Raw genomic sequence first — 14,333 nt, forward strand, 5'->3', positions numbered from 1 at the left:
AGTAGATTCAATTAAAAGCAGTAATATGTCTGTAATCCCAATATCCAGGATGAAAGTGCAGAAGGATCATGAATTCAGAACCAATCCTGGATCCATGGTGGTTTCTAGGCCATCTTGAGTTATACAGTGAGACCACATCCAAAATCAATGCAAAAAAAAAAAAAAAAAAAAAAAAAAAACCAAAAAAAAAAAAAAAACCCAAAAACAAAAACAAACAAACAAAAAACCCCAAACAAACAAACAAACAAAAAAACGCAATTATTTTTCCACGGTCTATATAGACACTCCATTTCACACAGAAATAGGGAACACAGCACTTGGACCACCTCGACTTTGAAGAAATCTTTGTCTTGATAAATGAAAGATATGATTTTGCTATCCATAGGCTGGTTTAGAGGCGAAGTGAGCTGGCATATACAGGTGTACTCCTTCACGTGCACACGTCATTTATCAGATATTCATTTGTACTTTGTTGACCAGCATCCATTGTCCATCACATGTCTTCAACTAGTAGTTTCTTCTTGAAGTTTTACTATTTTTTTTTGTCCCTTTGAAGGCTAAGCTACAGATTTGGAGTCAAGATTAGCTGTAATTGTAAAGAAGGATCACATCCATGAACATTATATTTATTTAATAATCCAATGTTTAATTAACTCTATATCCTTAGGTTGATTCACTGATTTACCCTTTTCCCACTTTCTTTCTAAGATTTCAGTCAGTTCTTTTTTATGTTTTTAATTTTCAGTACTTAGCTTCTTGGTTAATTTTCAATATTTTGATATTAAACCTTCTTTCAATATTTTCATATTTCCTCCAGTGCCTTTTCATGTTAAAAGTTTCCCCAGGCCCTAAACTCTGTCTTTCTTCATTATTGACAAACCACTAAGATTTCTTCCCTGTTTGTCTTATTCTACCTTCCTTTCCACCAACATTTTAATCCTTTTTGCTCTTTTTTGCTTTTTCTCTAATATTTACCCCTGAAACGTTTCTTTGTTTTCTCACTGTATAATCTCACTGTTCTCTTGACCTGCCTTAATTCTCCAGATAATCTTGGCTCAGAACTTCCATTTCTTTTCCTCTCTCTCAAACCCAGCTATCACATCCTTGTGTGAAGCCCAAGGTTATGCATTAAGTTTGTGAAAACCAAGTAGCTGGCCAAAATGCTTTCAAGATTCCATAAAATAACCATTAAAAATTTCTCCTCATATCACTGTACCTTCACCAATTCCTGCTCCGAAAGCCCTGTATTCTTCTCTTTAATTATGAGTCATATTCACAGTGACACGCGTTTTGCTCACATCAACCTCCAGACCTCACCATTTTTGTGAATTTAGAAATCCAATGAAACTTCATGGGCTTCAGTTTCATAAAGGTGAATGTTCAGAAGTAGGAATAAGTGTATTAAGGGAGATGCATGCTTATAGCAAATGGAAGCAGAATTTTGCTGGATCAAAGGGTCAGAGTTATTTAAACCTGTAAGATCCCTGTGATCAACATAGAGAGCAGTTGGATACTATCAGTGGCAGACTGCATTGCTCAAGATGAGCAAGCAGGTTTTTACTTGCTGAATATTTTTCCTTTGAAGATAACAAATTAACTGCGCATCCACACATTCCTTCTTCTGACAGACAGGCCATGAGGGCAATGACCATGAAAGAAAACCAGCCTTTCTTTCAATGAATCACTAACAGGGTCAGACTAGGTCCATTTTTCTATTTTATTCTTTCTACTCTGGGGCACAGTTTTCTCTGTCAGCAATGTTAATTCCCCTTCATCTCTCAGTATCCCAGTTCTTTGTAGTAAGAGTCTGTTTGGCCCTAAAGGCAATGACAATATTTTTTTTATACTCCAGATTTTATTTCCCTCCCTGTCCACCCTCTGACTGTTCTCCATTCTATCCCTCCTCTCTGTCCCCACACCCAAGCCCTCACCCCACCAGATCTCTAAACTCCCTGGGGCCTCCAGTCTCTTGAGGGTTAGGTGCATCTTCTCTGACTGAACCCAGACCCGACAGTTCTCTGCTGTATATGTGTTGGGTGGGGGGGGGGTTCATATCAGCTGGTGTATAATGCCTGGTTGTCAGTCCAGTACCTGAGAGATCTTGGGGGTCCAGATTAATTGAAACTGTGGATCTTCCTACAGAGTTTCCGTCCTCTTCAGCTTCTTACAGCTTTTCCCTAAATCAACTACAGGGCTTCTGTCCATTGGTTGGGTACAAGTATCTTCATCTGACTCTTTCAGCTGCTTGTTGGGTTTTTCAGAGGGCAGTCATGTTAGGTCCCTTTTTGTGAGTGCTTTATAGCCTCAGTTAATAGTGTCAGGCCTTGGGACCTCCCCTTGGGCTGGATCCCACTTTGGGTCTGTCACTGGATCTTCTTTACAGTTCTTTCAGTCAGGAACAATTATGGGTCAGAATTTTGACTGTGGGATGGAAACCTCATCCCTCATTTGATGCCATGTTTTTCTGCTAGAAGTTGGCTCTACAAGTTCTCTTTCCCCATTGTAGTGCATTTTATATAAGACCCGTCCCTTTGAGTCCTGAGAGTCTACAGCCTTTCAGGTCTCTGATACATTTTGGAGGGTTCCCTTCCCCCCCTGCAACCTCCTACCTCCTTAGGTTGCCTATTTCAATTCTTTTTGCTGGCTGTCAGGGCTTCACTTCCCTCCCCACAACCAATATTAGATCATGTACCCCACTAAGACCTCTCTATCCCCTTTCCCACCCAGGTCTCTTCCTAAGTGGATATTAGTCCAGAGAACTCAAAAAGGTCAACAAGCTGAGGGCCCAATGAGGATATCTCAATCCCACTTGGGAGTAGAAAGCAATCAGGAGGGGACAATACTTCTTTGTTAGCCATGTTTCATCTGCATGATTCTCATAGTAATCCCCCCTAAAGGAATCCATGAGAAACAATCATGTGTGTGATCGAATTTGCTGCCTTAATGGGTATCTGTGAGTGTATTTCTGGGGACACCCTTCATAAAAACAGAGAAAGGAAATTAGGAGTTAAAAATTAGCAAGGCTAATGTCAAGAGGAAAGTCTTTTCATGTTTGATTATTCGAGGAATGTGATAGGTGCATTCCAAAGTCAACTCAATTCCCCTTCACAGAGCTGAGCATCTATGGTTGGTTCTGTATTCTGCTTTTGAAGTACCTCAGTGCTGAAAACTGCATGGGGTTACATTTTAGTACATGGAAGAAATTTCGTTCACTCTCCTGCCACGTAGTGTTTTTCATTGCTGTAATGGCTGTTTTCCATTGCTATAACTGATATGTTAGATTCTAACAACAATTTTTAACATAAAGGAAATTATTTAATGTTCAGAAGATACTTTGAACTCATTGTCTCTCTTATATTCAGGTTCAAGACACTGTTTGTGGCTGGAGAGAGATGTGATGTGGATACCCTGGAATGGTCCAAAAAAGTCTTCCGCGTCCCTGTTCTAGACCATTGGTGGCAAACTGGTAAGTATTTCCTAAACTGTTCATGACAGCTACTCAAGGCCTCCAGAGCAGCTTTTTGGAGTGGAGTAGAGGAGTTTCTTAGTTATGCCAGGCAGGATCCACATTTCTGTTTGGAATAGAAACAAGCACTTTAATGTCACGTTGTTCATTATGTCTGCATTAGTCACATAGATGCGACTGTTCTCTTAGTCACAGATGTACAGGTCTGAGGGCATCTTGATCATCTCCATTTTGCTTCTTGTACGCACTGAGTTGCTACATCTCCGCTTGCCTTTCTTCAGATCAGCAGCATCCCCAGAGCTTTTATGTGGTGACAGCAGGGCCAGGATCTGACCTGCCAAGACTTAACCCTTACCTCCTAGCTAGGTTTTGTGCTCTCTAACTCATTCAGCCCATTGGTTCCATGGTGTTTGTTAAACACTGTTTCCCCATCATAGGGAGCTCTGTCATCTGTGGCTCATCAAAGTCTAAGTCCTTCTGTGTTGCTCTTACAGTAGATACATTACATTTTCTCCAAAATAATACTATATGAGTGTCACTCTTTTACAAGTCACTCAGTGATCTGGAATCCAATTTCCTCTTCATACTTTGCATATTTTTATTTATCCATCTAAAAATAGTTTGCTAGTGGCCTTCAGATGTTACTTTCACTAAGTCAAGCAGATTCGAGAAAACAATAGATGCCATGGCCTCGGTGCTTCGGGTTTTCCAATATCTAAAACAGAATATGCAGTGTGTATGCAAACACTGGAGCTCCATGGTGAAAATCTTTAGTGCTCTTAACAGAAGTTCAAACTTGGATATGAACATTTCTAATCACTGCCAGCCTCGTTTGACCTTGCCATGTATGTAGATGAGCACATTTGTAGATTACATTGTGTCAACATGCTGATACCCTTTATTGGAAAGCAAAGAAAAAACTAAAGCAAAAGTTGGTTGTTGAGATATTTTTTATGCATTTTTTTATTGTCTCCTTGCATCTTGCCTTTGGTGAAAAACATGTTTTCTTTACATTTTCTGTAATATATAGTCTAAAACAACTAACCAGAACATAAAACCTGTTCCCTTTACAAAAGAAAAACATAGTGTTTCTCTGTTCTGTACATATAGTTACTAAAGGAATATTTGTTTAATTCTGTGCATATTTTAAGTACTATAGACTCAAACGACAGGACATTATTATGTAAACAATGATAGAACACATTACAATATATTGAAAAACAAAAAAGTAATTATGTTGTCAATAAGAAAGGATGTTAATAGTATGGATGCATTCTCTGTTATATATAAAAGTTGTTTTTTTGGACATTACTAAAAGATACAATGAAATTTCAAAAAAATGTTTTTCTTGCATGAACAAAAACATAGATGTATGTAATTAGTACTTTCTAAAATATGAAAAAAAATCTCATAATCTTGTAAAACATATATATTTCTCAAAGCACTGACTACATACTTTATATCGACTATGAAGTAGCTATAAGAAAATATACATCACTTTATTTTTCAATTTTATGGCCTTTTTGTAGATCAAGGTATGGGCATAGTTATACTTAAGAATGTATACTTTTAAGGAGGATCACTTAAAGTTGGTAAAATTCTCCATTTTATTTTTTTGGGGAAAATAATTGAATGCAAGAATGAAGAAAAAAATATTTTCATCCAGTATTGAGTTGAATTCTAGATGATGCAGGTATCAACCAATAATTGTATGGATACATGTAAGCTCCCTGGTCAAGGTTACCTGATACAGCTGGATAGAAATTAAACCAGGCTTTTGTTGTTGTAGCTACAGCAAGACTGGAGCTATGAAAATTTTATCCTCATTAATCAAACATCTTATATCCTGTTTTTCAGAAATAGAATATAGTGTTGATTACCAGGATCAATACTCTTGTAGTTTCTAGAATACAATGATGTTAGCAAACTATGCAGAGTACATTAGATTAATGTTCAAGATCAATGATCCTGTCATGTTTCCATGTTTCCTTAACTTTCAAGGGAACATACAGAGAAACGCTAAGCAATCTGGATGTTGCACTGCCTGAAAGAGTGCTTCTGATTCTCAGGAACTGGAAGGCTCACTGGCATCAGGAATGACAAAGTAATTTTAAAACAAAAAGATAAAACACTATGACACATGTCTCTTAAGGTGGCTGAGCCAGGCCAACTCCATGATTCCCTATAGATAAATAGTTTGAATGGTTACTTAGTTGCATAAAGTATTATTTTTCCCTTAAAAAATTGTTGTAACAAAGTCTAAGGCAACACTCAATTTCATCATTTGCCAGTACTTATTCCTAAAGTATGAACTACACGACATCAATGCTAGGGCCCCAATTCTGCTCATTTGAAATTGAAGCAAGAGCCATCTCTCCAGCACCCACAGTTTTCCTTTTCGGGGTAGAATGAAAGAAATACTAAATCCACAGAAGTAAAAGACAGAAAATGTGTAGTTATTAATTCACCAACAAAGAAAAATGTCTTGATATTTTTAGTACATTGATAAATGCTCTTATGTTTTGCTCATCAAATAGATGTTTGCTGGCCTTCCTAGATACATGCTAGAAAACACCAGATAGTGTTCCTAACAAGGTTAAGCTTTGACCAAAAACGTGATTCTTTGTTGTGAATCTCAAATGTCCTACAGGACTCCTCTTGTTTTGTACATAGAAATTAATATTTTATAAACTTATAAACTTTGGTGAGTCTTCCATACAAATATTTGCATGAAAGACTGATAGACTTGCTTTGATCTCTTTTGGCATTAACATATGCGTGTGACTGGGGCAGTTAAGAAATTCTTTGATAAGCCAAAGATGTTTGAATGTAAGGTGAGCTTAAGTTCATGTATGTATATCTGTATCTGTGTATTTGTGTACATATATGTAAATGATAGGGTAACTGACGTGAAATGAGGTAATTAATGTGTATCGAAGGAAAAAGGACAAAGTAATTTGGACTAAAGCTTTAAATGTATCACTATGTCTATGTTGAAATGGAATCGAGCTTAGCCTCTGAAAAGAACACAGGCTCTAGATAGGAAAAGGAAACCAGTGACCCATTAGGCATCACAGCTACGGGGAAGAAGCTCAGTGTAAACTTGTTCAGAGGGAGACTAGGAGAAATGAGGGGGGAGGTTTTCAAAAAGAAGTTGAAGAGACTATTAAATATTGAAAATCCAAAAAAAAAAAAGAAATTCTTTTGTGTTAATTTGAAAATAGAAAGGAGTATGCTAGTTAAGAGTCTGTAAATAAAACCTATCAAGTCATATGATTTCAGCTGCAGTCAATCTGTTCATATAACATTGGTTTTTAAAAAAATGATTGTTGTTATTTGTGTATACAGTATGTGTGTGTGTGTGTGTGTGTGTGTGTGTGTGTGCGTGTGTGTGCACCTTTGTGTGCATTCCTGCCTTAGCCAGAAGAGGGTTCCAATCCCTTGAAAGAGGTGGTCATTAGCCAAACTGACTTGCATGATAGGAACTGAACTCAGGTTCTTCTGAAGCTCAGGACTCTTAACAACAGAATCATGTCCCCATCTCTGATATATTATGTCACTCAAAGTATGGTTTATGTGAATACCAACAAACTTTTAGAGATGAATATTCTCTTTTTGTCTGTTAATCGCAATATTCCTTCATGTTTGACTTAATATCTACAATTTCCAATTGAAAGCCATTATCTCTATATATCTCTCTATGGATAATCTCCATGTATCTGAAAATAGGTGTGCCCCTCCCCCAAAGAATATTTCCATGAAGACATTTTGCTGCTCATGGCAACAGAAGCATTAAGCTCCTGCTTTTGACTGTAATAAGCATAAACCTTTAGTGCTATCAGAAGGAAAATCAGTTTTGCTAAGTCTAGAAAGGTTATATCAAATTCACTCATTAGTCTCGAAGGAAACTGGATTGCCACTCATTCAAAAACTTTAATTAAGCAGTAACTCATCTGTAAAATGATTGAAAACAGCTGGATTGTTGACTGAGTGATTCATTTTTTATTTTCAGCAGAGAAATAGGGAACACAGGTGGTATTATTGCCATTTAAACAGCATATTAAAAGAATAGATATCCATTTTACTAAAATATGGCATTTCATGTACAATAAACCAGTCTGAAGTTTATTATTCTCAGGCATATAATCTTAAGATAAAATGCTGTATTGTTATAGGTAATTTTTAGAACAAAAAGAAGCTTTTCCATAAAACAGACAAGAAGATAATTTTCAGAATAGAGGACTTTTCATGTAGTAAATTGTGCTCTTTGCAAGAATTTCATTGTCTAATTCAAGATGAGTTAAGGAAGTTCTTGAGAATAATTGGCCTAAGGAAATTTCCCTTATACTTCAGACTAACTCTTCAAACCAGAGTAGACTCTGACCTCATATAAGATTTACTTTCCTTTCTCTCTTTCTTCTGTCTTTGTTTTCTGCTTGTCATAAAATATGATTTTACTTTAGAAATACTGACAACAAAACATGCTAGTATCCTATTTTTGAGTTCCTTCTTCCTTCTATCCTTCCTTTCTTCCTTTCTTTCTTCCTTCATTCCCTCCTTCCTTCTTTCCTTCCTTTCTTCCATTCATTTGTTGTCATGTTAAAAATAATGGCCACTGGGCTATGAGATGGTTCACTGCTTATGAGAACTTGATAATTTTACAAAGGACACAGATTCAATTCTTACACTCATGCAGTGGCTCACAAACACCTGTAACTTGGGTTCCAGGGTATCTGAAACAAAACATTCATATACGTAAAATAAATATTTTTCAAATATTTATTCATTTATTAATATATGTATGTATGCATGCATACATGTACGTATAGTTGTTCTTTCATATATTCCACTCCACTGTTTCCTCTCTTCCTAGTCAGTCCCCACTACCTCCCCTCTTGCTAATATCCCCTCTTCCACTCTTGTGACTTTAAATTATTTTAAACCTCTACTTTTAATGATAGTTCTTAAATGCTTTCAGTCCCTTGCAGCACAACACCCACCAGGGTTAGTGGAACAGAAAGGATGTAGGAAAATGGACCTTTTTAGAAATATCTTTTCTTGGTGCAAATTTTTGTCAGGCACAGGTGAGCAGCAGTAGGCAGCTTGATCTACCTGAGAACATTTCATGGATATCCCAGTCCTGTTCAGTAGTGTCATGATAGCATCAGGTGGCCCAACCTAGTAGGAACACCCAGGCAGGAGGGATTTGGGTCAGCAGGGATGTCAGGAGTAGTTCTTCCCTATGCCTCTCAATGAAGCAAAGATCAGAGAAAATGTGAGACCAACAAGCTTATAGCTTTATAAGCAAGCCAAGCTCAGCATGTGCGACTGTCCATAAAGTCCTTTTTACACTCTCTCTGAACATCGCCTGTTTTCTTCATGCATCTTGCACAAGAATCTGTCTCAGTTGACATCATTATGCCAATCAACCCATGTCCATGAAAGTGGCTAGAAAACACAGCACCAGAAGTTTTTTGGCGTGTTTCTCTCTATAGAGTCCAGACAAATGGAGCTCAACTATGCATGTAAAGTAGACCAATGTAATGGTGAATTAGTTAAAACTCATTGGCTTCCTGTGGGTCTCCTAGCCACTTTTCAGAGTCCCCTGGCTTATTGAATGAATGACACACACATAAGCTAACTTTGGTGTGTCTTGATTAGTTCAGTGCCTGAGCATTTATAATTCTTCCCTTGGCTAACAGACATCCACCTCTGGTATTCCTGAGTTAATATCTTTCAAAATCTATATTTTATCTTTGCTGCCCTGGCTTCCTCTTTTCAGCTCCCCATCTTTGTACCACAATGTTCACAGCAGCTCTATTTATAATAGCCAGAAGCTGGAAAGAACACAGATGCCCTTCAGAAGATGAATGGATACAAAATTGTGGTACATTTACACAATGGAGTACTACTCAGCTATAAAAAAATGACTTTATGAAATTCTTAAGAAAATGGATGCATCTAGAGAATATCCTGAGTGAGGTAACCCATTCACAAAAGAACAGACATAATATGCAGTCACTGATAACTGGATACTAACTCCAGAAAGCTCTGAACACCTCAGAAACAACTTACAGACTATATGAAGTTCCAGAAAAACAAAGGCCAAAAAAAAAAAAAAAAAAAAGAAAAAAGAAAAATCATTATGCTTAATCTTTACACACCAAGAAAACTTTGACTATTTCCAGGTTACATCTTGTTTTACATGTACTTTATGCTCATTGTAACTAGTAAGATTTTAGTCATACTATCAAACCTTAAAAAAATCAAGTACGAACAAATATGTATTTATATACTGTTTTGCAAAAATGCTTTTAAAATCAGTACATTTATCTTTGTTTTTTAAAATTAAGTTGTTCAATTAAAGGAAGAATTTATAATTCTCTATTTGATTTATGTTTTGATTTTAGCTCGAGTTTATGAGACTGTAACTGGGCTTCAACCCCTTTAGGAATCTGGGAATAAATTAAATATGACATAATATATAGGAAGCATAATCCAAAGCTTCCAAGTCTTAAACAAACTGTAAAGACGTCTGACTACTTGTTCAGTCCCCTAATTTCTGATAACATCGGAGCATCTCTCTTCAGCCTTCTGGCCCAGAACCACCTGCCAGACCTTGAGATGAAGCAGGAACTATGAAACACTAGTTTGTTCTGTCTTGTAAGAACTAAATTGTCAACAATTCCACATTGCCTCTGCTTTCTTAGAGAGTATTTTTTGTCTGTAAATGAGCAGGGCAATTTTTCCAGTGGCTACATGGTTGTAATTGGAGAAAATCTATATGGAGATTTGTTGTTCAAATTCTTTTTGAAGGGGAATGGTGAAGCCCTCATGAGCAGACATGTCTTTTTGTCAAATGATTCTTAATAATGAAATAACATTAAATGCCATATTCTGTGGATTTCTGATGTTTTTTGAAGACTATCTATATACATAAGATATATATTAAACCTTAACTATTCTCAGTCACTTCTATTTTTTAAACTGAAAACACTTCATTATAAATAAATCAGAATCTAATATAACCATAAGTTTACTATCTTGTTCTTAAATGTGTTACTTGATCATCTTAAACAGTTTGTAATAGCAGCTCTCAGAAGGACTGAGTCAATGCTGTGTATTCTTAAATGAGCTTCATAGGCACAATGCCTAAGAATACCAATATTAATTTTAATTTTTGTATCAACATATAGATTTATATTAATGAGAAACTTAATTCTATATGTCTATCTCTATATCTATATCATCTATATCTACAGTCTGTACCAATGTAAAAATGAAAATATCTGTTCCACATCAATTAGAAAGACTTCTATCAATATAAGAATATGGTTGTATAATGTTTTGTTCAAGAATAAAATTAGCAATCCATCTCATCTATTTCCATCCTATTCAAAATTATGACAATTTCTAAATTATTTCTTAAGAGTTCCAGAAGACCAAACCAAATAACCATAATATATATTCAAAGGACCTAGTTCCGACTCATACAGGCTCCCTGAGTAAACATGCAGTGTCTGTTCAGTCACTGGAAACCCCTATCAGCACTGGTTATTTAACGGTATTTCCCATGTTCTTGGGATGACTTTGATGCCCCTGGTTCTTACAATCATTGCTCTCCTCTTATAAATCTTAAAGAGAAATGCACTTACCACAAACCTGTAACAACTAAGTTCTTTAATAATTCTATATAGAGGTACCTTAGTAAAGGGCTTGGATCAACAATTCCTGAATTTTTCCAGTTGCTTCAATAGTACTAGTGTGGTTGCTATTAGGAGTTACAATATTTATATGGAAATCACTTTCAATGTTTTGATGGCTAGGGACTAATATTGCAACTGAAGTTATCTAATCACCACTTCTTGAGTTTATTTAGGTGACTTCATTATCTTTTATTTTGTTTTTATCACTCCAATGGAAAAATAAAACTTTTTAATTGTTGAAAAGTCTTAAGAAATAATTTCAGTGATAAAATAATAGTCATAGTCACCTAATAGACACTGTTGGTAATTGAAATTATTGATTTCACTATATGTGCCTTGACCTTGGTTGTTGCGTTCTCATATTTTAAGATATTATATTATTTCTCATCCTACTTAAATGAGCTGCTAAAATTTTAATTGCAGATCAAATTCTAAGGTAACTCTGGTCTTTATATAGCCTAAATATTTATTCTTTGAGAATAAATTTGATTGAACTAAATTTTATTAAACTACAAGGTAAAATGCAGTAACAAATGTTGGCATACCAGCACATAAATGAAAGCCTTTCCTCCGAATGGTGTCCATAAACTGATAGCATGTTTCAAAGGACATTGAAAGTAGATGATGTGACAGATGTCATTTTACTCCATTGGGTATGGTAGTGGTTTGAATAAGATGGTCCCAAGTGCTTATCTGTAAGAACACTTGGTCCCCAGTTGGTGGAAATATTTGGAAAGGATTAGGATGTGTGGCCACGTTGGAGATGTGTCACTGTGATTTGAAGGTTCAGAAGACTTCCATCATTCCCAGTGTACTCCATCAGCCTCAAACTCACAGTCTTGAGATATTAGCTCTCAGATGTCTTCTCGCTATACCTTTCCTCTTCTATCATAAACTCTAAACCTCAGAAACCATAAGCCTAACTTCATTCTCCCACAATGCCTTGTTCCAGGTATTTATCCAAAGCAGTAGAAAAGTGACTAAGACAAGTAGAGTGTACCTTGAACTATAAACTATGGCAGCAAGTATTGTAACCATTAGTTTGTTGGGCTTTTCAAATCAGGTTTATAACCTTAAGAAAATGTATAGAAGTCTCATTAGACTGGGACACTTTTTACTTTCCTTCCTTCCTTCCTTCTTTCTTCCATCCCTTTCTCCTTCCCCCTTTCTTCCTGTCTGTCTTTCTTTTAATTTTAAGAATTGATGCATGTTTACTTATAAGGACCAAACCCATGTGAGAGAATAATTAATTGCAGGTTTTTAAACAATACTAAACAGATATTTCTGTGTGAAATGTTATGAGCACATACCTGTACTGTCTTATTTCTCACATATACATGTATATATCACATATATTATTTCTCATATATAAGAAATATATGTGAAATACATATTGAATACATATAAAATTATATTTATATAGAAATGCTAGGTTAATATTTGACAGTTTGATCCATAATATATGAACATGCATGTCATTTACTTTTCTGAATTATTCTTCTCCTTTCTTATTTTTGTATTCTCAGAGACTGTGTCTTCTGCATGTGACAAGGGACTTGAACTCACTAGTCTATCACTTTACACTTAGTTTTCTAAAATAGATTTTAGTTCTGAAAGCTTTACTACTCCTCTTATCCCCTATGTACCTCCATTTTTCCACTTTGCTGTCTGCCGGCTCTCTTCCAGCATCCACGTGCCTGTGTCTGCAGGGAGCGTATGCTCCTGGGAAGTTTTGTAACTTTCACTGCACAATTCCTTCTGAGAGTTAAAGCACATGAGACTTCCACTGAGTTGACCCAGCAATGAGTTAAGTGTTTTTCTGGTGACTTTACCTTAAGCACCTTATTTACAATCCTATTCGCTGGCTATTGACTGTCAATTGCCACGAGTTCATGCCTGTAAATCTCTGAGCAAAACAGAACTGTAGATAATGAAGGGCTGCTTTCTAAATTTATCTTAATAACTCTGCTATTTTCTGTATCGGGGCTTTGCTCTATTCTTACTGTTTTATCAAATTTATGCTATGGTGAATGTTTCTTCAGAGTACATGCCTGAAAATTCAAGAACACTATAAATAAATAGGCATACGCACACTGCCTACCTGAAATGCTGGAAAACTGGAGTAACATTGCCGTTACCTGTGAGCTAGATTATCAGGAAGATTCTTTATAGTATTTTCAAATAGTAGAATTCAAAAGGCTTTGGGAAAATATGAATGAACTTCTAATGGGTGATTCTAATTTATCTTTCAATTTCATGCTCGAAATAGATTCATCTTGCTTTTTCTTTGTAAAAGGGATCTTTTGGATATTATAGTATTTTACATTGTGGCTGAGGGTATAAGCAGTATACAGATGAACTGTCACCCCAGTAATGTGCAACCAGAGAGACTGTGTTTGTATCCATCTGGAGAGAGAGAGAGAGAGAGAGAGAGAGAGAGAGAGAGAGAGAGAGAGAGAGAGAGAGAGAGAGAGAGAGAGAGAATCTTGATGTCATCCCTGTTGCCTGGTAACTGAGGTTTTCTCTCGTTTAGAGCAGTTTTTATTAGTTCAGAGTAGGTGGTTTTTAATGATAATTTGAAACATGGAAGCTTAGAGGTAAGCTATGTGAATTTTTGTTTATGGAAAGAATAATCTTTTGTCAAATGTAAGACATGCTTGATAAGACTCTTGTTTCAGAGTGAATAACTATTTACAAATTGTCAAGCCACCTGAAAACTGATTCCCAAATCAACCATCAATAATTTCCGAATGAGACGTGAATGACACTGTCTGTGCCTTTATTGTATTAGTGATAAATGTATTGGAAAGAGACATTGGGTTAGGAAGCTGATCAATAATGTTTCTGGCATCGTCTTTGAAATATCCTGTACTCTAATTCTCCGGTCTTTGACAGGAATCCGTTATAACTTAGCCTGTAGCAAATAATATTATGTCACATTTAAAAAGATTATCACAAGAACAAAGGTTTCTAAGCCTTTCCCTGAGAAATAGTGATCTGGAAATCACACAACCCTTTGTTTTAACCCAAGGGAGTCAGCCCAGGTACTTTTTACTGTCACTCTTAGAGAACAGCAGGTGACCCTGGTTCTTGGAAGAAGGTGGGGAGTATGAGGAGATGCGGAATCCTAAGAAGACTGTGTTTAAATCAGTCCAGCCCCT

The 14,333-nt window shown here is 36.1% G+C and overlaps 1 protein-coding gene across 2 annotated transcripts in view; it reads left to right on the plus strand.

Moving 5' to 3' along the window:
• Positions 1 to 14,333, plus strand: part of ACSS3 (acyl-CoA synthetase short chain family member 3) — a gene marked incomplete at its 5' end in the record, with an annotated part of 191,582 nt that overhangs the window by 132,185 nt on the left and 45,064 nt on the right. For both annotated transcript variants that reach the window (XM_080935711.1, XM_080935710.1), the window contains one exon: positions 3,363 to 3,466. In XM_080935711.1, the coding sequence (XP_080791837.1) occupies positions 3,363 to 3,466 (104 nt within the window). The remainder of the gene's footprint in view (positions 1 to 3,362; positions 3,467 to 14,333) is intronic.

Source organism: Micromys minutus (assembly GCF_963924665.1).
Source record: "Micromys minutus genome assembly, chromosome: 22".
NCBI classification, from domain to species: Eukaryota; Metazoa; Chordata; class Mammalia; order Rodentia; family Muridae; genus Micromys; species Micromys minutus.